Source organism: Typha angustifolia, chromosome 3 (genome assembly GCF_048772165.1).
Source record: "Typha angustifolia cultivar Huaian chromosome 3, ASM4877216v1, whole genome shotgun sequence".
Lineage (NCBI taxonomy): Eukaryota > Viridiplantae > Streptophyta > Magnoliopsida > Poales > Typhaceae > Typha > Typha angustifolia.
Genome location: NC_133241.1, coordinates 5,180,617 through 5,204,439, shown reverse-complemented (window position 1 = coordinate 5,204,439; position 23,823 = coordinate 5,180,617). Strand labels below are relative to the sequence as shown.

Sequence of the window (23,823 nt, the reverse complement as noted above, 5' to 3'; positions counted from 1 at the left end):
AGGAATTCTCTGCAGCCAAGTCTTTATTTGCAGCCTTTATTGTTGGAATTTCCTGCAGTCATGACTATAGACCACTGTAGCAAAGTCCTGCACTCAGCCTTAGGAATCCTACAATCAAGTTTCCAAAACTCAGTTTAGGATCAAGATCAGCCATCCAAAAAAATGAGATGTATATGCAGTATCGTCCACTCGTATTAGATTGGACAATCTTTTTTCATTACATAAAATTATAAATATTATTTAAAAATATAGAAGAGTTTCTAAAAATTTAGAAAAAATAATAAGAAAATAACAATTACTCCCTTTCGCTCACTCTCCACTCTCCACTCTCCAGCTTTTCTATCTCACTATCTTTGTTATTGCAGTAGTCTTTCTTCTACGGTAACAGAGATAGAGAGAAAGAAAGCGAGGAAGAAAGCAGAAGAAAGAGGTAGAGAGAGACAAAGATAGAGAGAAAGAGTAGAGAGAGGGAGATGGAAAGATGGAGAGAGAGAAGAAAGGAAAAAATAAAAAATAGAAAAACTTACTTGAGGTTGTCGGAAATCGAGCTCGTTGGATCTTGGTCGGAGGATGTCGCAAGACATCGAGGCTGCTAGGATCTATGTTGAGTGCATGAAGTAGATGAAAGAGAGAGAGAGAGAGAGAGAGGGAGGGGGGGGGGGGGGGGGGGGGGGGAGGGACTTGAGACATCAATTATCTGGTGCCGGTTAGATTCATCTTGGATTTGACCATTTGACCCCAATAATTGGATTGAAGGCTGCTAGGATTTATGTCGAGTGCACTAAGTAGATGAGAGAGAGAGGGACTTGAGACATCAATTATCTGGTGTCCTCGGTTAGATTCATCTCGGATTTGACCATTTGACCCCAATAATTGGATTGAAGGCTGCTAGGATCTATGTCGAGTGCACTAAGTAGATGAGAGAGAGAGAGAGACTTGAGACATCAATTATTTGGTGTCCTCGGGTCAGATTCATCTTGGATTCGACCCCTATAATTGGATTGAACATGTATGGCTGATCTCAATCCGTTTCGGCCAATCCGACTTAGAATAGGCCGAAACTTGGATCCTTGCCTGCAATTTCTTCTTGCAAATGATTTGTCTATGTTTTAAGTGATTAAGTCTGTATAATTGAAGTTGTTTCATTTGTACGCAAAGTCCCATTTTGAATCATCATTTTTCTCTTAGTCATGTAAAAAAAAAATTGATATACAAATTCAATTCTATGTCTATTATACATAAGATGGAGGCATAGGAAAAATAAAATGCTAATATAATTTGAAGATCCACCTTGAGCACATGCCACCTGCCATATGCCATACTCCATGCGCCTTGAAGTACTAGGAGAGAAGAAGATAGGGAGCTTATCTTATCAGGAACCATCCGATCGGAGCTTTATCATGCTCGATCTGCCTTAGATTGGTCAAATTTATAATGGATCACCAGGGAAGGACAAGCAGAAAAGGAGAGAAAGAAGAAAGAGGGGAAAAACACAAAAAGAGCGCTGAGGACATTATTAATTGATGTCCCAACTTTGATTTGGGTTGGATATGGTTGCTGATACTTCAGATCATGTTCTTCCTTCCTAAATTTTGGCCTCTTTCTTGGATCAGCAATGGCTAGTACGAATATGCATCAGCTGATGCATGTAAGTATCAGTCAATACTTTAGATCATGTTCTCCATTTTGCGCCCCCTCTTTCCTTAGCCACCTCACATACCCATCCTCCTTGTTGAATTGCCGAAGAAATGAGTGTGACACATACATAGAGTGGGTGGGGAAGAGTCGTCACCAATTTTGATATTTGAAAGAATCAGCTGAAAGTGGACCCTTTTTACTCCATTTCCCGCAAGCCACGTGCCTATGGTGGCATAGTAGTGCCCAAGCCTGGATATTATCCTAAAGAGTCCAATTTTGATGTCTTTAGCAGTATATCTGTATGATCATTTGTCTTGAGGAACACTCTGATTTCTGATGAAGTTTGGACTTGGGTTTGTTAATTGTATCAAAAAAGGATATTGTTCAAGAAAGTTTTCTATAATGCCAAATTTTTGACAAATAGTAGAAAGAGGTAACCCCTGTGTCTAACTATTCACATATAAAATAAACAGCAAATGTATTGTAGCATGTATCTTTAAGTGCTTACTGTTGCACTAGTTTACTGATATAATATAGTCTACTAGTTTTATTGCATTACACTCTTGACAGCGCATCTTTATTGTCAATATCTCTTTGTTGGTTAACCATTTTCTTGTTACATAGTAATAACCGTACTCATGTTCAGGTTGTTTCCCTCTGTGAAAATAATGAAGTCAAAGACAACAGTTTTGACAAAACTGCTTTTGCTTGTGGTCATGTCATTCTCCTCGTTACTTCACAGGTGCTTACTTTATCTTTTCCTTGTATAGAAGGCAGTATAATTGTGCCCTTTAGAGGTTGTTATACCAAAGCATACGCCATTTCTTGTATCAGATATGTTTTTCGCTTTCTATTTTGGTAATATCTATTGCCTTTTTTTTTCTACCTGGTCAGGTATTTTTTAGGGAAATTTGCAAAACCCCGACCTTATGGTTTCTTTTGGTTCAAAACTGTAACTTATTACTTCTTTTTTTTTTTTTCCAGAAAAGCTCCTTGTTTTAACAAAAATTATCCATTTAACACTTTGAGTTAATTTTAATGCGCCTCACCTTAACATGTAAGAATCTAGAAGGGAATATTCAAGCTTATTCAAGGTGATATTTTGAAAATTTCCAAGTTACCCTCACATGCCTATAATAAGAACATATGCAATGGTTTTACTCCCATAATGATATAATCTTTGTTTCATTTCTTCCTTCCTAAATTTTATATTCTCCATTTCAAATTATTCCTATGTCAATGGGCATACAAATGGTTCTCTCAGTTATGATATTTTGATAATTTCATAACTTGGTTACTTAACTTTTGTGATGGTAAGATTAGAATGGTAATTGAATTTTTTTAGGGGCTTTTTCAAAAAAAGTGATAAGGTAGGGTTCAAACGATAAATAAGTCCTTAATGTAGGGGATCTTGTGAAAACTTCCCTATTTTTTAAGTTGCTGAATACAGAAATATTTGAAGATAACATAGTTTGATATTTTCATGTTGTAATAATTTGTTAGACTGTTGTGTTGTTCTTTGTATTAGGTTATTTTCTTTTCTTTTCTTTTTTTAATTTCTACTTTTATGCTTTTTACTTTTAAGCTTATTATGATTCTAGAGCTACTAGAATTATCTCCTGCATGATTTTGACCTAGTAAATAGTTAGAAGGAAATTTCTTTATGGATACTATTTTAATCTGATGGAAACAATCTTAATATCTGAACAGTTTTTGCATATAATGGAAGAATAAGAACTGAAAAGAAGCTTTTTATCTGTGCATCAGGTCTCTCCTAGTACACAAACTTTTTCTTAGTGTAGTCAGACGTCATGTAAAGTGTTACTGCCAACATTATAATTTGCAGGACATTTATTAGATTTTTTGATTGCACCATGTGATCGTGCTAAAGAAATGTCTGGCAAGCACCTTAGTGGTGTGAACCCTCCCACTATGTTATGTGCTTTGGATGTCTTCTATGATTCTATCACATACTAGATCATGGCAGACAGTGTTCAGCCAAAACCTGTTATGGCTCCATAATGTTGGACTGAAGTATAGCACTTTCTAGACATATTATCATATGTAACAACCATAACATCAGTGGGTAACTTCGATCAATTGGTTGTCATGTGCATTTGCCCCAAAAAGGAAAGAAAAGGAAAAAATAGATCTATTTAAATCAACAAGAGGAGACTTGAGCAATGAGAGTTGATTGAGTCAAGTTAAGTCATATCAAATTAGATCTTGAGGTTAGCTCTACAACTTATATTATGAATAATAGCTGAGGGTAAGCCGTAAGCATTGCAGGGTATCTGTTTTATTGATAGAATTGTTAAATTAGATATCTCCAACTGAGTGAATTTTTTACATACGTAAAACACACTTGCTGTCTTTTCTAGTTAGATTTATGAACTTTCCATCGTGCAATTTCAATAAAAGTTGTCAGCACTCTTATAACTAAACCTTTTAGAAATATTCTTTTATCTGGAGTGTTTATGCTTTATTATTAGATTCAAATTCTAAATCATGTATTACATAGTTTGTTAGTGAATGAAATGGAAATGAAGCCCACGTGCATATTTGATGAATCTATTTTAATCTATGCATATTTGGTTGAAACTTTGGTATTCCTGTTTTGATATGCTTTATTCTGGTTAACTCAGTGAAAATAACCCTTATTTAGATACCTTTAATTTTGATCTACGATTATTGAAAAGAAGGCGAAAGTGTCCAGACTGCATCCTTTGCTTTTATATCATGGTAGTATTTAGAAAACACACAGACATGTATAAGTTTTTTTCAGGTTATATATAGCTTAGTGCCATGTGCTTTCTACCAGTTGATATGTCTCATAATCTCATATGGCTCCCATGATTGGTATTCAGTTCTGACTAGTACACTTGTTCAGAACTGAAGCAGAATAAATTTCCTTGACTAAGTTTAATCTATGTAGAATGGTAGAATATGAATATACAGAAACGTGGAGACTATTAGAACCCAATAACATTGTTCTCTCATAAATACTTCTATATTCATGTGATCAAGTCCACTACATAGATTTAATGAAAAATATAGTCTGCTACACAGATTCTCCCCTTATAGTCCTATATTGCAAGATAGGTGGTCTACCGTGGTCTGATTAGTGGGAGGGCCTGTGCTAGCCTAAAGAATCGAACCTAATTAAGAAAATAAAATAACATCATTCATTTCTTTTAATTGCCAATATAATACCTTGCAAAACTTTCATATCATTGTTTAGGTGACCTACAATAGATGCACCTTTACTAGCCTTTTCCAATTTGCATTTTATTATTACACTGTTAAGTTGATGCTCTAGAATCTAGATGTTCTGAGTCTTCTGACACTTGTAATTCATGAGACCCAGTACACAGTGTTACTGGTGACAGGATTTATGTTAGTTCCTGTTTCTTAAGTTCTTGGTTTCTGATAAACATTGGTTAAAGAATAATGAAGTATTGAGTATAAATATGCATTCTCGCATACTACATGAAATGAAAAAGTTTCAGCCTACTACCGGTTATTCTCTTTTGAGCTAACATGCTTATACTCAGGTGCCTGCTGTGATGGACCGACTTCTAGCCGAGCTCAACAAAGCTTGCATATATACTGTCCCGAAGCATCTGCAGCCGACAGATGTAATTCCCTAGCCTTTAATATTTACTGAATGCTCCTGTAATACTATTTTATCTACTATCAAGATATTCCCTGTGTACATGTCATAACTTTTATCTTTAACATATCGTCAACATCCTTTACTTGGAACTCAATCCTAGTTTTTTTATGCATGTGATGTATAATGGACTGTAATACAATGCCTCTCTCTTGTTTAAGGAAGAGTTAAGAATCATATGTCCTAGTTTTGTACCTTGCTATTGCAATTCCATGTTTGTGCAATAGATCTTTGATCTTTCAAGCAGCTTTGACCTCTTGGTAAACTTATTGTCAGTCAATAGCTATATGATGGGCATATAAAGTGTCTATTACTGATTTGCATAGGAATCTGAACCTTTTTTCTCTCTCTCGTGGGTGGGGGAGAGAGACTGACTTTGGGGTTTGGGAAGATGGATCAAGGCAAGGTTATAAATATGCTTGTATGTAGTGGCAAAAGGTAACTCAGACTAAAGGCCTTGGATATTCTTTTTTAATGTGGACTTTTAGTAATTTGTTATAGGAACATCAGACCCATCCATCTTTTCTTCCCATAGTTTTGCTGCTTACATGTCTGAGAGTTTCAAGGAGTTACAATCTATGTCCCTAGAACATTACACTGCTAGATTTAGGGTAGTTGATAATTTGATATGAATAATTAATTATTGGGCTTGTTAGCTTTTGAAATTGATAGATCTGACATATTGACTTCTAAAGAGAAAGAAACATAATGATTTTTTTTTGAATGCTACTGATTAGTGCATGTTGCATCAATAAATTGATGGTCAAAGTGGATTGACTCATTCACCTGTATGTTGAGATATAGCTTCATTATTCATATTCGTATAGGTATTCCAATTTCCAATTTTCTAGTTGTTTTGAACACATTCTTCTCCATTGATTTCAATATCAAGTAAATATAAGTTCTGACTGTCTACTCTTTTAGCTTTTCTCTGTATGTGTGTGTATATATTAGTGCTGTCTATCTCTATTCTTCTGATACTCTTTCTTGTTTGTCCAGGCAGCATCACGAAGGAAAGATTATTGTAAGATGATTGGTTATCGGGAAGAAAGTGGGAAAATCGAAAGTGATGATGCTTATCTGTTGCGTGTTATCTCATATATGAAGCTATATGCTGCACTGATTCAGGTGTGTCTTTTTGTCCCAATCTAAAGATATTAAGGAACATGTCAGTGTTCAATGTGGTGCAATTTACGAATGCAATTGTCGTAATACATCAGTAAACAACTGAGGAGTGCTGATATGCCAATAAATATGCTAGACCAATGCTGACTACACGAGTGCAACGAGAGAATCACCACAATCCATGCCCTTAAAGTGCTTGATAAATTATCTTTTCTAACTTGCTATAACTTCCAGTGTATTGAAAGGCGGCAAAGATGCCCCCGCTCTGCTAAGCCCGCCTTAGCACTGAAAAGCACTTAGCAGGCCAGGCAACCTGCTTTGTCAGGCTGGACGGTCTTGACCCCACAGTCGGGTAAATTACTAAATCCCTTTACTCCCAAGCTCAACCCAAGCTTCAACTCATCTTTGCCATCCTCTTCGATCTCCTCCACCTCTTCTTCTCCTTTCCTCTTCCTCGCCTCTTCTGCACCATCTCCGAAGTCATCAGTTTCGAGGAGGCGGCATCCCCACCGAACTTGTAACCCCCTCTCTCTCTATCGCTCTACTTCTTAGTCTCGTTCTCTCTCTATGGTGTAATTTAGAAGGAGGTGACTAGACTTCCATTTAAAAGCAGGGTTTGAGAATCGCCCCACCCACTAGCAAAGGGCTACTCAAAATAATGGCTTCACAGGTGCTAATAAAATTAAAGCACATACTCCTCTCTATACCTATAATAAACTCTTCTCTTTATTGGGTACATATCTAGCCCCACTTTGTGATGGCTATTACTAATTAGTGGATATCTAATAAAATAGTTGTTTGGTGTAGCGGTATGTGGTTGGTCGGTGGTGGGCCCCACCTGTTGTTCATCCTTCATACTTCGGGCAAAGTGTCAATGCACTAAAATAGCACTAGCTACAACTAGTAGCAGTCCTTCCACTTATGACTAATTAAAACGGACTAATTAGAACTTTTATATATGCTACATTAGTATATATTATCATGTATAATTATTTTTTAATTATTTATATATTAAAAATGCTAGACCACTTTGGTACTAGGCTGTGGGGTGACCGCCCACAACTCGTTGCCGCTTTTCAATATACTGCCAACTTCCAATTACTAATTCAAAGTGAGACACATGGCATTCCCATTTTTCAGGTCAATGCTGAATTTGCTCTTTTGTGTGCATTCAATGTTACTGAAAAATCTATAACTAAAAGCATATTTTAGAAAACTACTTGGCAGATGTAGAATTAAGTAAAGAGAATGTCATAGGAAGTCTCTTGAGATAGAATAGGAAGCAGATTAGTGAGATAGATACCATATAGCTATGAAGATGAATACAAGTATAGAGTTAGGTTATGACATAATGATAGATCTAGTTTAATTTTGCTAAATTTATTATTTGTAAGGGTCTTTCTACATTGATCTAGTATTGATGCTGGATTTATAGAAAATACTCTTTAAAATGTAAGAATTAAAGGGCAAATATAATTCACTATTCAAAAAAATCCAAAATTAATATAGCAATTCATTAAAAATAGGTCAAATTTGGTATAAGAGCATGTTAAATTAATTCCATATAATTTGATGTGAACCCAAAATTTATAATTTTAGCTAAAATTTTAGCATAATTAGATTTACCATGGTTCCAATTTCCAGGTATCGATACTTGATACGGATTGGTCGTACCGGCCGAACTCACCCAATATGAGCTCTCCCTCTCTTCTCTCACTCTATTTTTCTTCTCTTTCTAATTTTTTTTTATTTCTCCTCGCTCTGGTGCCCCATCTCTCTTATTTCTCTCTACTCTCCCTCTAGCGTCTCCTCTCTTCTTCCTCTCTTTCTTTTCTCCAATCTCTTTTTTTGTCTATTTGTCTCTCTTTCAATCTCTATTACTATAGCAAAAAATCTGCTACAATAACAGCGAGTGAAATAGAGAGACGAGAGAGAGTGGAGAGTGAGAGAGAGAGGGGGAGGAAGAGATTGAGAGGGAAAGGGAAAGGAGACGAATTGAAAAAAAATTAGAGAAAAAGATTACTTTGCAACAGTAAGAGAGAGGGAGGAAGAGAGAGATTAAGGAAAAGAAAGATAAGGGAGAGAAGAAATGAAAAAATAAAATTTATCTTGTGGCAATAAGAGAGAGGTCGAGAGAAGAAAGGAAAGAAAATTAGAAAAAAATAAATTTGCCTTGCAATAATAGAGAAAAGGAGGAAAAGAGAGAAGGGAAAGAGAAGGGAGAGTCAACTCGGTATTTATCAATGTTTTGAATAAGTTAATATAGTTTTTAGTTTTTAAACTTCATATGCAAATAATTATTATTATTTTTTAAATTTTTTCGTATGTTTAAATAATATTTAGAATTTGTATAATTAAAAAATAGTTCGATCTGATATGGGCAACCGATAGAGCCGATACGATCGATATAGTCGATATATGTCATTTTTTCGGATGGCCGATCTCGATCACAATATCAAGTTTTGAAACCTTGAAATTTACCTAATTCTTTTCCCAAATTAAAAAGATCATAAATGAATTTGTCAATTTCACTTAAATTGGTCAAAATTGATACAGGAACATGTTAGATTAATTATGTTCAACACTTAAACTAGATTTTGTTTTAATTATTGAACTATTATTAATTAATGAATATATTCGATCATATTATGTATTGAATCATTTTTCTACTTGACTATCTCTATATTTATTATAAAATAGTTTATTTACTATATTATCTAAGGATAAAAGACTTTAATGTAGACTTTAATATATATTCAAACCAAAAATACATATAAATATCCTAAAATATAAACTAGAGGTGTGCCTGTGCATGCCACTAGCACGCAGAGGTGTGACAAACTAGAATGCCCCGTGCCAATCAAAACAACAATCCTTGCTATGTATTGCTTAGTATTGGGGTTGCCAAAAAAAATCCGTAGGCCTGTAGTTTTGAAACTTGGCTTAGGCCCATTTTGGACTCGAGTAACCCGAACCCAGTTGCCTATTGGAGTAGCTCGGGTCAAATGGATCTAAAGTTTGGCTCGAGCCTGTGTCCATAAGCCCCCCGCTCAATAGGGCCCAACTCATGTCGATACTTTATGACCCAATCCTATAGCTCATAAAACTTGAACCCTACCCATTTCCTTCTCTCTTCTTTTTTTCACTTTTCCTTCCCTATATTATTTTTTCTTTTCTTCCATCTTTCCCTCTTGTTTTCTTCCTCCACCAGCACACCTCCACATATTTCTTTCTTTCATTTAACCTTAATGGGACTATGGGTGGCCAGCTCGACCTGCTTACACGTACACTGGACTAGGTTGGGGACCTTGAACTCAGCGTGAGCTCATACCAGTCCAAAACATATCTGAGACTGGACTAGGCTAGACCTTAGCTCAGCTGGGCCTGCTTCTTTTTGGGCTAGGCTAGCGCCGACCTGATCTATGGGCACCCCTACTTGGTATTGACTGGTGATGTTCAGCATGGTACAAAAGGTATTGATGCCTTCTGATGTAACATTAGGAAAATTAGGTTGTGCTATGAATTGTGTTGGCATGGTACCAAGCCCAACACAATCATGTTGATAACTGATAAGCGGTGTGACATCCTATGCCAATGATTGGGATAAGCATTCGCTATTATCAAGAAATTCTAATTTACCATTCATTTGGAGATCATATTACGAATAAGACATCTTCAGAGTACCTCTAATTTGTCTTTTTACATGCTTTAATGCATGTTGGATAATGATAGTGTGGATCATCCATTTGAATGCCCCTTATCTGAGTTGCCAATAAGGAACAACTACATCTACCGATCTCTATCTGTATATGCTATGCACACTTTATAGTATGTATCAGATATATCCTGGAAGTCAGGGAATCCTTTGTCATTGGAGCTTTCTTCATCAATTTAAGATAGTAGAAGGAAGATCATCTTCAATTTGACCTGTATGAAGGGCTTATGGCTGTTGTTATCTTTGTTGTGTACAATTGATGTTTTCCTATAGTAGAGTTTCATAATACTCTCTTTCCTTCCATGTCTTACATCTTCCATCTACATAATAGACAAGCTCAGGTTGGGCTCTAATGATGGGCCGAGAGCTACGAGCTCTGGCAAGGTGGGGCTTTAGATCCCCCCTGACCTGAGCCAGTCCAATATAATAACTACTAGGAGAAACTAGGAGAGACTAAAGAGGTTTTGAGCTGGGTCTTGACCTGATTTTGGCGCACTGGATATGAACGTGCTCTGGGCCCGTGGGCTTTTTGATCAGTCCTAACTAGGAGAAACTATCTGCAGATCCCTGAAAATGAGTTGCCTGTGATTTGCTAACTTAATTTTTCATATTCAACACTGTTTTATACCTACTTTTTTCTTTGGTTATTGTGCGTGCATTTCATCTTGGAAGATAATTTGATATCTAGATCTCATGAAATTTGTTACGAGGAGCTGCAATGAATGCTAAGTGCTAACATGACTCATAAGTCATAATATAAGATAACCGTCTTGTTAATTGCTTCTCTCAATTTTTTCTATTGGTTGGTATCTTGTTTCTCAGTTAAGAAATTGTCTCTTGTCTTCGCATAACAACAGTGCATATAATAACTACTAGAAAATATGTTCTATCTTCTCAGGTTCCTTTAGCTCTTACCAGTCCTGATAATGTCCTGAGCATCTACATTAAAGTGGTCCTCCATCTCTTATATACTAGCATATTCACATTGTGCTAGTAAAAAAGGAATGTACTGTGGAGGACACATCCAATCCTGCTCAGATATTTTTCAAAGATTGTCTCATTCTTATAGCACTTCTTTCACTTATTATGGCACTCATCATTGATCTGACAATAGTGCCTCATGAAAGATAGTCTTTCATTGCATGTTCCGCATATTGCTCTTTCAGAGTGAAAACACAGTGTTCATCTTTGCAGACGGAGATCAATGGTTTCAGGAATCCTCTTGGTCTGAAAGAAGGATGGAAATGGCTTGCTATGTTCCTGAATACTCTTCCCGCTAACACTTACACGGCTACCGCGCTGGAGGCTTTTCTGAAGGTTTACTTTGCTCTAACACATTCTCTCCATATTCTTTATGCTTTTGCTGGACTCATCTTAAGCGAAGCCAACTTTTGTGTTTTTCAGATGGCGGGTTTTGCACTATTCAGGAGATACAGATCCCAGTTCAGAAAGATACTAAATGTCATCTCGCGAACCTTTGTGCCTGCATTGAAGGCAAAAGGAGATAAAGTGAAGCCTGGTTGTCTTAGAAATCTCGAGCACTATTTAGATAATAAAATTTATCTACAGGAACCAGAAGGGTGGCGCCTTAGTACCTCTTCATTATTATCAAGAGAGTTTGTTGTATAGACAGAATCATTCATTTGTTTGAGGCATGCTACGATCTCTATATGTAGTTTCCATTATGAAACACATGTTTCAAAGAAATGTCCAGCTATCAAATGATACTGTATTTTAATATGTAATCTATAATTTAGATGTTTTTGCAGCTGCAGTGTTGTGATGTCGGTGCCCGTAAGGGATAAGAAAAAGGAGAATAAGTTTTTTTTTCTCAAACAGGAATTCATGAAAGGAACAATGATGAATTTTCATCAGAGTGATAGGTTTCTAGTATTTCTCGAAAGAAAAAAGAACAGAGCATTCACTACAGACATTCTCAAGTTTTTGTTGTTTTTTCTTTTTTGGAACAGAATCTAGTAGAATTCAGTTAATTTCATTATTATATATAGTTTTCATTTATTTGGAAATATACTTGGTAGTTGTTGACTGTGGCAAAAGGCAAGGGAAATTATTATTCTAATTTTCAGAGAGTAGGCTTAGCTCAGTCATATTTATTAAAGAAGAGGAGCCAAGCCCTTACAAGGAAACAGAGGAAACGGGTGTTCCATTGATGCTAGATCTTGGAAGCGATCCGGATGCCAAATGGAGTCTGTGCCTCCATAAAACTCCAGTGTTTCTCTCCTTCCAAATGAACTAATTAATCCTCTTTAAAAGCTAGTAGATCTTTAGTCCCTACTGTTTAATTTAGAGGCTATGATACAGTTGGTATTGACTGTCTGAACCTGCCACTCTCACTCAGTCATACCACAAACAAATTCGATTACCTCGACCGTGAGAAAGCAAAGGATTTAGAATGCCGTTACCTCTGCTTAACAAATTACTATTGTCGCATGAATTAGCGTAGCAGCAACTTTGGGTCATCAGTACGTCTGTCACTAAACTCAAGCATCAAATTATCTCTCGATCAGTTAATTCAATCAAATGAACAAAAGGTTGATGACTTGTGAAGACTAGAAATCTGTCAAAAAGCCACTTGCTTTTGGTTACTCTTCTTCCCTAATTAACTTCCATCTTAGGTCACAATTTTACCTGTCATGATATGCCTCCAAGACCAAAACTTGCAGAGTAACCGCATTAACATCAAATAGGTGAAATCCCCTCCTGTGTGACCATACAATAAAAGTCAAGTTACATACATGGAGCAATATTAATTGCATTTGAGATTACATCAATTTTCCTGGACATTTCCAACCACAATTTTTAAATGTCTGAAGAACATATAACTCAATTGGTAGCGCTTTTGCTCAAGTCAGTAGGATATTCGAATCAAATAATACTGATGGAACATCCATTACTGGATCAAACTTTGGAAAACTATAAACAGAAAAGCCAAACAGAATATCTGGAATTTTTTTACAATCATTGGAGAATACAATTTACACACTTGTCTCTTTCTTTTCCTTCTGAAAGAGGTCTAAGATACCTACCATTACATAACAGCAATAATAGGAGAATACCTTTACACAGTCATGCATCTTGTCTCTTTGATTTATTTCAAAAGAGGTCTAAGATACGTACCATTACATAAAAGCAATGTAGCTCCAGATCATAAAACTATGAAGATACAGCAGCAACAGAAAAGAACAGATGGCAGTTGATAAGAGTGTTTACAATGAGTAGCCAGTTGAGATAATAGATATGGAAGGATATGGAGAGTAACTCAGAATGAGATGATGGAAAGCAATTAATAGGCTGCTCAATAGGTAAAGGAGATGTACATATGCAGTACAGATATGTACATAGACAAAGATTTGAGAATTTGAGAAGGGTATAGATAAGCAAACCTGCACCTATTCACAGTTTGAAGTTTCATTCAGAACTGAGATGTTTTACTCAAAACATTTTGTGTTTTGGTTCCAAATGATCAGAATTTGCCCCTAAAACTACTGTTCAACCAGCCCTATAATACATTATTCCTAATTTTCTCATGTTTTTTAAATTTTCTTGTATCTAGATTTTTTTTCAACCTTGTTTACTAGAAATCTGAAACCAACACATTGAAGCTAGAATCCCAACTGACAAGCATTTTGTTTTCTCAGTGGAATTGATACTGGAACTTTGAACCATGAGAGAATGCTATTTCTTCTGAACGAGGACACTGATCGGCGTTAATACACCAGTAAACCCATTAGACTGAGAATTATCAATCCTGTGAGTTGACATATTATTTTACCGAGAAACATCAAGGCTGCTCAGAAGAAAACAGTGGAACTCCTTGATACATGGTTGGCAGTGACCTCAATAAAGTTTTATTCTGGTGTCAATTGGCCTACGACATATCGGACAGGATTGAAGGTTTGGTCCACAGTCACAGCACGTCTGCAACAGAAAAAAAGGAAGCATGATACATCAAAAATAGAGATGATATAAAAAGGAATTCTGTGCAAGTGTCGTTATTCACCTGATGTCCACACCCAAAGGCCATGTCTCGAGGATTTGTAAGGCAAATTGGGCAAACCTGCAGATTATCCACATGATAAAAAATGATCCACTATGAATTGATATATGAACTATACCAATAGATAATTTAAGATTTGTTAGACATCTAACAGACTATCTAACACAAACCTGAAGGATTTTTAGAGATTCATTTCTCGAAACAGACATTTTCATGTTTTGGTTTGTTAAAGTGCTTACAACATAGTTTGACAAAATATTAATTTAAACCTACAAACCAAGAGGATTTACAGAACTTTTTTCTTTTCTTTTTTTTTTTCAAAAAAAACAAAGAGAATCTGTTGTACCTGGGTATCCGAAGAAGCAGTTGCAACAGGAGGAGCTGTGGCTGGAGTAGTGCTATCACTGGAATGAGAAGGTGCTTTTCTCTTGTAACCAGTAGATCCAAATTGTTTTGAATCAGAGGAAGTTATGTCATTGCTTCCAATTGGAGGGGGGAGTGCAACTCTTTCGGGAGATGTTGCTGCTCGGCGACTAGTCCACATAAACAAGAAGAACAATTAGCACATGACATACCATCTTCATATATCTAGAAGTAAGAAAGTAGAAACTGTGCAGAGATTGCATTCCCATACCCTAAAATTCCAAGTTCTAACGTTGCTTTGTACTGTGAAGGTACTTCCATTAATGCTGCAAGTGCAAACTGTGTCTCCTTTCTAGTTTGCGACACACTCTTCGACATGATTGCTGTGAAATTGACAAACTAGGAGGACAATAGAGTTCAGCCAATTAACATCCATTGAAGGGGGGAAAGAAGAAACTCTCTTCCTTTTTTGCATTTCCCTACCTGGAAATTGTCAAAGGATCTAGAAGGTATATTATCATCAAATTCCTGCATCATGTCCCAGGGACCATCACCAACTCCAACTAAAATAATTGATAACGGAAATTCACTGCAACACAAAATTCACAAGAAGTGCAGAAGGCATCACTATAATTTCAGTAGAAAAAGTTAATAACAAATGTGCTTTATCTATGTTAAGTGGCACAATTTTGAAATTATGCTAGGTGATGTGGTTCATCACTGATGAAAACTTTTACTACTGAAATTACACCAGGACATCTTAATGGTTCAAGGATATATCTTTCTCCATGATATTCTATAAAACAGATATATAAATTTTGCAATTACTGATAAATGCCATCAATAGTACCTAGCTTTTACAATAGCATCAACTGTCTTCCGTTCTTGGGGGCTTAACCGCCCAGATTCAGTATCTACACTTCTGGTTACCTGAGATGGTCACAGTTATCAATATGCAAACAAGAAACAAGTGCCTGAAGTAGTCACAAAAGAGAAACGAAAACATGTAACGACTTTGTATCTTTCATGTTCTCAACAAAGTGTTTGGTTGTCGTCTACCTTTAATATATGAAGAAAATGCAAATGAAAACCCAAAATGTAGAATTCACAGTGAAACATATCTAGACCAAACAATTATATGTTTAAAATGTTTCTGGTACGCATAGAATGCAATGAACTGATTTAGATGTTGTGCTATGAGGCAAACAAACAAGTACAAGTTTTTTCTCAGTGATAATAGCTCGAATATGTTGAAATACTGGTACTGCTCTACTGAGCATCAAAACTGAAAAAACACAGTAGTGCCTAAATGTATTTGGTGCCCTAGAAGTCTCAAAAAGTAATGTGTCAAGGTACCGCAAGTACTGAAGTACACCTACTTAAAGGTGGTAAACTTATAGCCTTATTTTAAATTTACTTATGTGTCTTGAGTAGCCACAACCACCAGCTTTAAAAATAGTAGTATTTTTTGTATATGGCCCCTCATTTTTGTAAATTTGGTATATGATGGAACCTCCTTACTTTTAGAGGTGGTTCCGCCCTTCTCTGTCTTGCACTTTTTGCTTACATCATGGGAAAAAAGTGCAGACCTGCAATTAATTTAAAAGATAGATGTTGATTACTTGATTTACCAATTCTCCTTGAATTATGGATTTTACTGGTTAATGGTTTCCTTTTTTATAATCAAATAACAACTTTTAAGTGTTACTCTCCATACCAAAAAATAAACTTTCATCAATTGCTCAAGAGTCCTCTCGGTTTCTATGTTAGGACGAACCCAATCCTCTAGTTATGAATCTATCTCAACAATTTAAAAGAATAGGATGGATGATAAGGTATTTTATCTTTTTCTTAAATTTAATGATTTGATAGGGGACCACAATGGTCTCTTTTCTCAATTAGTTAATTTTTTTGACAAAAAAAAATAGAAAACAACTTACATACTAAAACTCCTTTAAATAGTTTTCGCACTCATTTGTAGCAAGGATTTGAGTTTCGGCCGATCCCGAGTGGGATCGGCCGAAACGGATCGGGATCGGCTATAGGCCGAAACCACTCGGTTTCGGCCTGGCCTGCTGCAGGTGGCTGCAGCAGGCAGCAGACAGCTGCTGCTGTCAGCAGCAGTAGAGAGAGAGGGAGAGAGAGGGAGAGAGAGAGTGAGGGAGAGAGAGGAAGGGAGAGAAAAGGAGAGAGAGAGGGAAAGAGCAAGAGAGAGAGTGAGAGAGAGAGGAAAGATTAAAAAAAATTGGGCATGAGAGAGAGAAAATGGAAGAGAGAGTGTGGGAGAGGGAAAGATTAAAAAAAAAAGGTGAGAAAGAAAGAGAGAAAAAGATAAAAAAAAAGAATGTGGGAGAGAATGAATAGAAAAGAAGAGAAGGAGAAAAAGATATTTTTACTTTTTAGGTTTTATATGTGAGTAATTATTATTTCTTATTTTCTTATAATTTTTTCTAAATTTTTAGAAATTTCTCTAACATTTTTAATAATATTTAAAATTTTATTTAATTAAAATAATTCGATCCGATACAGGCAGCCGATACGGCCGATACGGCCGATACAGCCGATACGTATCGTTTTTTCGAACGGCTGATCCCGATCCCGATACCGATTTTTGAAACCTTGATTTGTAGCAAACTTGGATAACTTTAAGAACATTAAAGAACTCATCATATTGGAAAAGTTGACCAAATATGTATTATAGAACCCAATAACTATATCAGGTTGATTTATTCTCCAAACCAGAAACTACCTACTTGTTATGAAAATAATTTGATTAAAAAATAGAAAAATTGTTTTCATTCTATTGATATTCTTCAAGAAAATCAGAACACTTTCTGTACAAATCATACCAAAGTCTATGTCACAACATCTATCCTTCATCTTTTGGAACTGAGAAAATACATTTCTAACCAAAAAGGGACTACATTTTGTTCCTGATGAAAATGGCAAGTTATGAAGGGGCTGAAAGCATTACAAAAATCCTTGAATAAGGCCTCAGTCAATTTGTCATTGGATTCATTTAATAGCTAACTCTTCCTTAGGTAGTGAAATAATGTCATTGGTTTGTTCATTTCTATTAAAACATTCCCTATTCAGTAACTGTTTTTTGTCGTATGTAAGCTAATATTCGTACAATCATTTAATTTAAATCCTTGTGCTGACTGTTTTGTTTAATGTACTCATTAGTTATTACTTGATGATTGCAATTGAGCTTTCTTTGACCTCAATTCCTAATTGCAAGTTAAACAGCATATCTGTTCAACTTGCACTCCTCTCTTCATCTTTTATGTTCTATCTCATTTTTGTTATCACCATAATACGATTTCTTTTCTATATATCTATAAAAAATTTAAAAGTTCATAAAAAGAAACTATATGCATTCTAGTAATCAAAGATATCAATGATTTTATTTTTCTTATCCCATCTTTCTTCACTTAACAAGACAAATGAGACTAACTATTAACTGATCTGTTTGACATGGAATGTGGATATAGCTAATCTCTGCAAAAGCAATTATGCTTGGTGCATCTTCACAAACCTCAAAATTGCCTGCTTACAAAAAAGCAGATGAAAGTATTATTAGAGATATCAACTTGGACAATCTTCGAAGATCTCCATAATAGGGAAACAACTTAACAAAGATGCTCCTACTAAATCGCAATTTATCTCCTCATAGTTTCCACATGTCAGGTAAAAGTGAAACAAATATTTTTGGAGGATCACATAAGGGGATTCCAGTAGGTTAACAACAACTGTGTGGTGCACATTTATGGCCACAATTTAGATGAATTGGATCCTTTCTAGAAGAAATATATTGTTGTCTAAGACATCAGATTATCGCATCTTAAATGAGATTAGCATTTTTATTTCTTTTACTCTCAACATTCACAATCACTTCCAATAGCAAGAGATATGGCAAGTTCAACAATAAGTAGAAAAGATTTCAGATGAATTTTCTAATAAAGTTGGTCCAGAATTGGAGCAAGAATGACATACCTGTCCATCAGCAATTATTAATAAAACATGGTATTGTCCACCACTCCTCTCCACAATGGTCATAGCCATTTCAATTATTGGCGCAAAGGATGTTGGACCTGAAAATGGACTCAAAGTTACATTCATGTAAAACCACATGATCCATATCCTAACATAATATTTTAATTAAAGTATTGATCTACCAGATAATCGCAACTGTGGGACAATCTCTCTATATCGTGAAAGAGTCTCTGGAAATCCATTACATGGTATTTCATCTGAGTAAAAACTAAAGACATCTTGATCATGTGTTGATGCTGCCAAATAGAATATGTAGATCAAATCATCAGAACAGATACTTCCGTACGATTTTATCAAAAACTCTGTCGAACAGAAAAATCATAATTTACCATCTCCAAAACCAAAGCATGGGATCATATTATCCTCATCAAATGATGACAAGGTCGTTCCAATTATAGAGATTGCTTGCTCATAAGGATTTGGGGTATCACCAATGTGATGCAAGCTGCAGCCGTTGAATGACTGCTTACCTGATTTTTGACAGAAGTCATATTTCTACAACTCGTAACTATCATATATATGTAAATATGTAATCTTACCTGTCCACTCATTACTCTTCGTGAAATCAATACCAACAATGAGATTTGAAGACTCAAGGCCAGCTTGTTTAAGAGCATCAGTGACCTGTAGAGAAACTTTGGTAGCATAAGGAAGAGGTTTGACAGTTGAAACCTTCTAACATACTGAATTTTACCAATAATGAGTTCTAATATCAGAACATGGGGGTAAAATTGTACATGTTGTATAAACTAAGAATGCATACAAAGGCACCAAGAGATAGAGATGGGAATGGAATCCTACTAAAAGATTGGAGCAAGAATTTTACTAATGCCAAAAATCAAGAAAGGTGAAAATGAGCTGATACAAGTAATAGGAAGGCTTCATGATGTAAGACCGATAAAGAGAACCAGATAGATTCAAGGAAAATTATCCAAGATAAGAAAATATATGGATTTCAGTACTAAAACTAAAAATGGCAAATAAATTTGGAGAATTGGTTTGTACGGATTTCTACAATTCCTATCATACTACTAAGAACCGAAACCTTTTTTTGGTTTCTTCAGTGAAGAATCAAAGGAATGGCAAGGAAAAAGGTAGGTCTCAAAGAAAGAGAATAAGTAAGGAAGAAAAGTACAAGAAAAGAATCGACTAGAGAAAAGGGACTTTTTTCAAAGCTCTGATTTTTTTGATATTGAGTTTGTGGACCTCACAAGTAACTACCAAACTCTGTCAGAATCACACTGAAGACTTGGCATCACACCAATCAACACTACACAAAGAAAGAACCTATTTTCTTTATTCTTTTGATAAAAACCAGTTATCATAACAATAGACCCACGCCAAAGATTGTTGTGCGCACCGCCCGTGCTAATCAGGGGTGTGTGTGTGTGTGTGTGTGTGAGAGAGAGAGAGAGAGAGAGAGAGAGAGAGAGAGAGAGAGAGAGAGAGAGAGAGATTGTCGCTATTTAGGGTTATGATAGAAAGAGGTAGAGAAGAAAACACAATGGTTGTATATTAGCATGCGTTATTGCATCCTACCTTAAGTGATAGTGGATTATAAATAATCACTTATGAAGAGGATCCAGATTTAAGTGATAATGACTCTTGACGAATCATAGCAGATTGTCCAACTTAAACAAGTAATTGTCATGTGACATCTTTCATGCTGATGGAGTATTAGCATGTGCCCTGGGAGAGTACTAAAATTATTCTTTGTGACACAATGTATCAAGCTTAGTTAACCAAACTTAAGGGAAAAGTAGGAAAAATCATATAAAGTTAGATTTTGACTGCAGTAATAATAAGTTCATATACTACATGGAGGTTGATCTTAACCCAATTGTATTATATTGAAAATTCACCAATAAATAAAAAATTAGGGTTTTACCAAAATGTCCTACCTTAATTTCCAAAGTGCAAAAAGTAGGAAAAATCATTAAATTGGCTTCTAATTGGTCTAGAATCCAAGTATATCTAATCTATATGGTTGTTTCAACCATAAATTCGAACTTATGGTTAAAATTGTAGCCATAACTCATAAATAAAAAATTAGAGTTTTTCCCCAATTCTTTTACCTTATTTTCAAAATTTTAAAAGAGAAATCACATAAAATAATGAAATTCAATTCTAATTTTTTATTTTAAGTAGATATTCCTTCCTTTTATGAATCAATTTAAATTTCAACAATTTTGGCCTCTAATTTGATTTTCTTTTTCTTTTTCTAATAGATCATGAGCTCATAAGCTATCATAAGCTAGATAAAATGCCAACTCTAACCGATATATAGGTGAACAAGTAGCCCAACCTTCCCAGGAAATAGGCTCAACTCATACACAAAGTGCTTTTGTAGAAAATTCACCAAATATCAATCCTAATGTTTATGGGGGAATCAAACACATGGCCATGATTATAGGTTGATCGGACCAACCATTGGGTTACAGTGGTACCCGTCCTCTAATTTAATTTAAACATGTATACAAATTTTTGCTACATGGCAATTTTGTCTTTAGAATGATCCATATTCCTTATTTCTACACAAAGTTGGATACATTACAGCAACTACTAAAGGCTAAAAGACTGCTATTTACCCATTATAACTTATTTTAAGATCTGAAAAGCCTCAAATATCTATTTTAAGAGCATATCAAAGCTGCTGCAGTATACCAGCAGCAAGCTAGGGTGTACCTACAGCAGGGACATTCTCAGCGACGATTAAGGTAACAATGAAGCCAAACTAGGAAAGGATAGTACTTTTCTTAGTGCTCAGGCTGAAGAATTAAAGAAAATACGTAGATAATAGAAGACCAGCAATGGCATACCTCCGGCAAGGACTTGTAGTTGTCGGCTATCTTCGAGTATGATCTTTGCAGCTTAGGACGCGACACAGTGGGCCGCGATGAACTGGTCTGCCTAGGAGGAGACTTCCGATGACTCGGATAATCTGACTGCCTCGGAGGAGACCTCCGATGACTCAGATAATCTGATGGCCGCGGTCGGTGGTCTCGGCGTCGGTAGCCTTCAGGTCGGCCATAGGAATATGATGCAGGGTAGCCTCGTGGAGGAGAATCATAACTTGAGAATGGAGAAGGATATTCATGATATGGTGGCCAATCACGCGGATAGTCGCTGCCGCTGCTATACTGGTCCCTTGAATAGCTACTGCCGCCGCTATACTGCTCCCTTGGATAGCTATTGTCATGATGAGGTGGCGGTTGCCGGACTTCCTTGCTGCTAGCCTCCGAGGAGCTTTTGCCCCCCAGCTGCTTCAACCATTTCCCAAGAGACTCCAGGATTAGGCAGAGGATCCAGACGAAAAAGACCCAAATCTTGGAGAGAGCTACCTATTAATACCAAAAGATTCATGAACTAGGTATATATATATATTAAGAACAAAATAAAACCCAACTTGAAATAGATGGGCAGATCTGCTATTGCAGGACAGGAGGGAAATTGTGATGTGGGAATCTAAGAATTTGAATCAAATTTACAGGATATATGCAAGGAACAGACTACTGGGAAGGAAATAGGGAGGGAAATGAAACGGAAATCACGAGAAAAAGCTAACCAACCATTCAGAATTTTTAATGGATAAGTACTAAGGCGGTTCTGACAACGATTAAGAAGCCACCAGGAAGACTCAGAATAGTTGGCCAACAAACCAATCTCTTCAAGTCATCAATTTTTGGTACGAAAAGAAGAAGGAAGATAAGAGAGATTACCCACACAACATTCATTGCTTGGTTTGTAAAGCTGACTTTGGGAAGACCAAGTTACTCACAATCGTAATAAGAGTAATTATCCAAAACTTAGATGTATTCATGGTTAAGAGTACCTTGTAAGAAAGAAAGAGATCAGCTACATCCTCTTCTCCTCAACTCAACTGCCAGCCCTCCACTTTTGAGATATATTCTTGCGTGAGGACGGGTTTGATAGTAGGATAACTATCTTTTTTTTTTTAGAGTAATATAAGTGTTAAATGAGCTCATAAAATCTCGGTGGTACAGTTGACTCGGAGGAGCAGCTCGATAGCGCAATTACATAGAATAGATCTCAGTAGTGTCTAGACTAGATAATTTACTATATTAGTTAAAATTTAGTGGGACCTAAGTGTCTCTGTATCTAAGAAGGACCTATCTTTTATCTAACTTATATCTAAGATTCAAATTTAATGAATAATAATAAAAAAAGAATAGTATAACTATCAAACAACTGAGAGACTTTAAGAGTAGGCTAGGACAAAATACTTATAGCATGAATATATGAATTTTTTAAGCCGCAGATAACTAAACGATAACTTAGCTTACTAATTCATTATTATCTCTTCTCTTATTTCATACACTTTCAAAAATTAATTTAATAATAATAATATGAAATATACTAGTTTACCCCTAGATTAAACAACACCTAATTAATATTACTCCTTTATATCTAATCAAAAGTATTTTAGTTATTTAGTTACTATTTTTTTTACTTTAATATTAATTTTATGTCACATTAAATATAACTATTGTTCCTTGTACTAACTATTCAACTAAACAATAAAATATATTGGCATTAAATCTCTTCTTCTTCTATTAAATTTAGAATAATTCTAAAAATCAGACCAAAATTATAGGGTTAAATTATTATTATTTTTTTATCATTTATAAGCCTGAAAGCTAGATATGGACCTGACAAAGGGCCAACCTTTCCTAGATACAAAGACACTTTAGGCCATATGCGTCGCCGAACAATTGCTTCAAATCAAACGCCGTTGAGACTTGCTCCAAGCTGTTGCGTTGCCAAGCTGTTCTTCCAAGCTAACCGCACTGCCGAGCCATCAACCGAATCGAGCCAAGCTACCAAACCACCAACCACCAAACAATTTCTCCGCAATATTATTTAGGGTTGGAGTTGAACTCATGACCTCCTTGGTCATGAGCAAGGTACCTAAACTCTGTAAGAGTTGGTTGGTAAATTATAGGGTTAAATGGTAATTTTATTTTTCTCAAACTATTTTGACATTATAAAAGTGATTCGCTATTCTCATCAATATTATTTTATCTACGGGCATATTGAAGTCTGAGATCTCATTTTGCTTCAGTGAGTTTAAAATTTAAATATGATTTACTAGGCCAAGCCCACTTCTTTTTCCCAAAAAAGTAAATAAAATAAATCTAATTTGAAAAATAAAGAAGAAGAAGAAAAGCACAGCGCCTAATATCCAAAATTGTAGCAAATTCCTACAATCTAGGT

General features: G+C 35.7%; 2 protein-coding genes across 6 annotated transcripts in view; one reads left to right on the top strand and one right to left on the bottom strand.

The window, feature by feature from the left end:
- Positions 1–11,919, top strand: part of LOC140758515 (mRNA export factor GLE1-like) — a 35,867-nt gene extending 23,948 nt beyond the window's left edge. For 2 of the 3 annotated variants that reach the window (XM_073094715.1, XM_073094714.1), the window contains exons 12-16: positions 2,285–2,380; positions 5,193–5,276; positions 6,311–6,439; positions 11,346–11,468; positions 11,556–11,919. In XM_073094715.1, coding sequence (XP_072950816.1) covers positions 2,285–2,380; positions 5,193–5,276; positions 6,311–6,439; positions 11,346–11,468; positions 11,556–11,780 — 657 coding nt within the window. In that variant the 3' untranslated portion in view covers positions 11,781–11,919. Of the gene's footprint in view, positions 1–2,284; positions 2,381–5,192; positions 5,277–6,310; positions 6,440–11,345; positions 11,469–11,555 lie in introns of those variants that run through there. The other variant, XR_012104121.1, reaches the window with a different exon arrangement.
- Positions 11,920–13,090: 1,171 nt separating this feature from the next.
- Positions 13,091–22,430, bottom strand: LOC140758516 (E3 ubiquitin-protein ligase RGLG5-like). Of its 3 annotated transcripts, none has more exons than XM_073094716.1 (12): positions 22,308–22,427; positions 21,408–21,929; positions 19,128–19,212; positions 18,918–19,058; positions 18,711–18,824; positions 18,529–18,626; positions 15,383–15,462; positions 15,016–15,121; positions 14,804–14,931; positions 14,516–14,702; positions 14,173–14,229; positions 13,091–14,090 (listed from the first exon to the last, which is right to left on the bottom strand). In XM_073094716.1, the coding sequence occupies exons 1-12, from the start codon at positions 22,320–22,322 to the stop codon at positions 14,010–14,012; spliced, it is 1,614 nt and encodes a 537-aa protein (XP_072950817.1). In that variant the 5' UTR covers positions 22,323–22,427; the 3' UTR covers positions 13,091–14,009. The 3 variants fall into 3 exon arrangements, with proteins under 3 accessions (XP_072950817.1, XP_072950818.1, XP_072950819.1); XM_073094717.1 differs by lacking the exon at positions 22,308–22,427 and adding an exon at positions 22,158–22,301; XM_073094718.1 differs by lacking the exon at positions 18,918–19,058 and having other exon boundaries at positions 22,308–22,430.
- Positions 22,431–23,823: the final 1,393 nt, after the last annotated feature.

Coding starts and splice junctions, on each gene's coding strand:
- LOC140758516 (XM_073094716.1), bottom strand. Junction 14,932..15,015: donor GATCCTTTGACAATTTCCAG/GTAGGGAAATGC, acceptor TTGTCCTCCTAG/TTTGTCAATTTCACAGCAAT. Junction 14,230..14,515: donor CTGCTTCTTCGGATACCCAG/GTACAACAGATT, acceptor GATAATCTGCAG/GTTTGCCCAATTTGCCTTAC.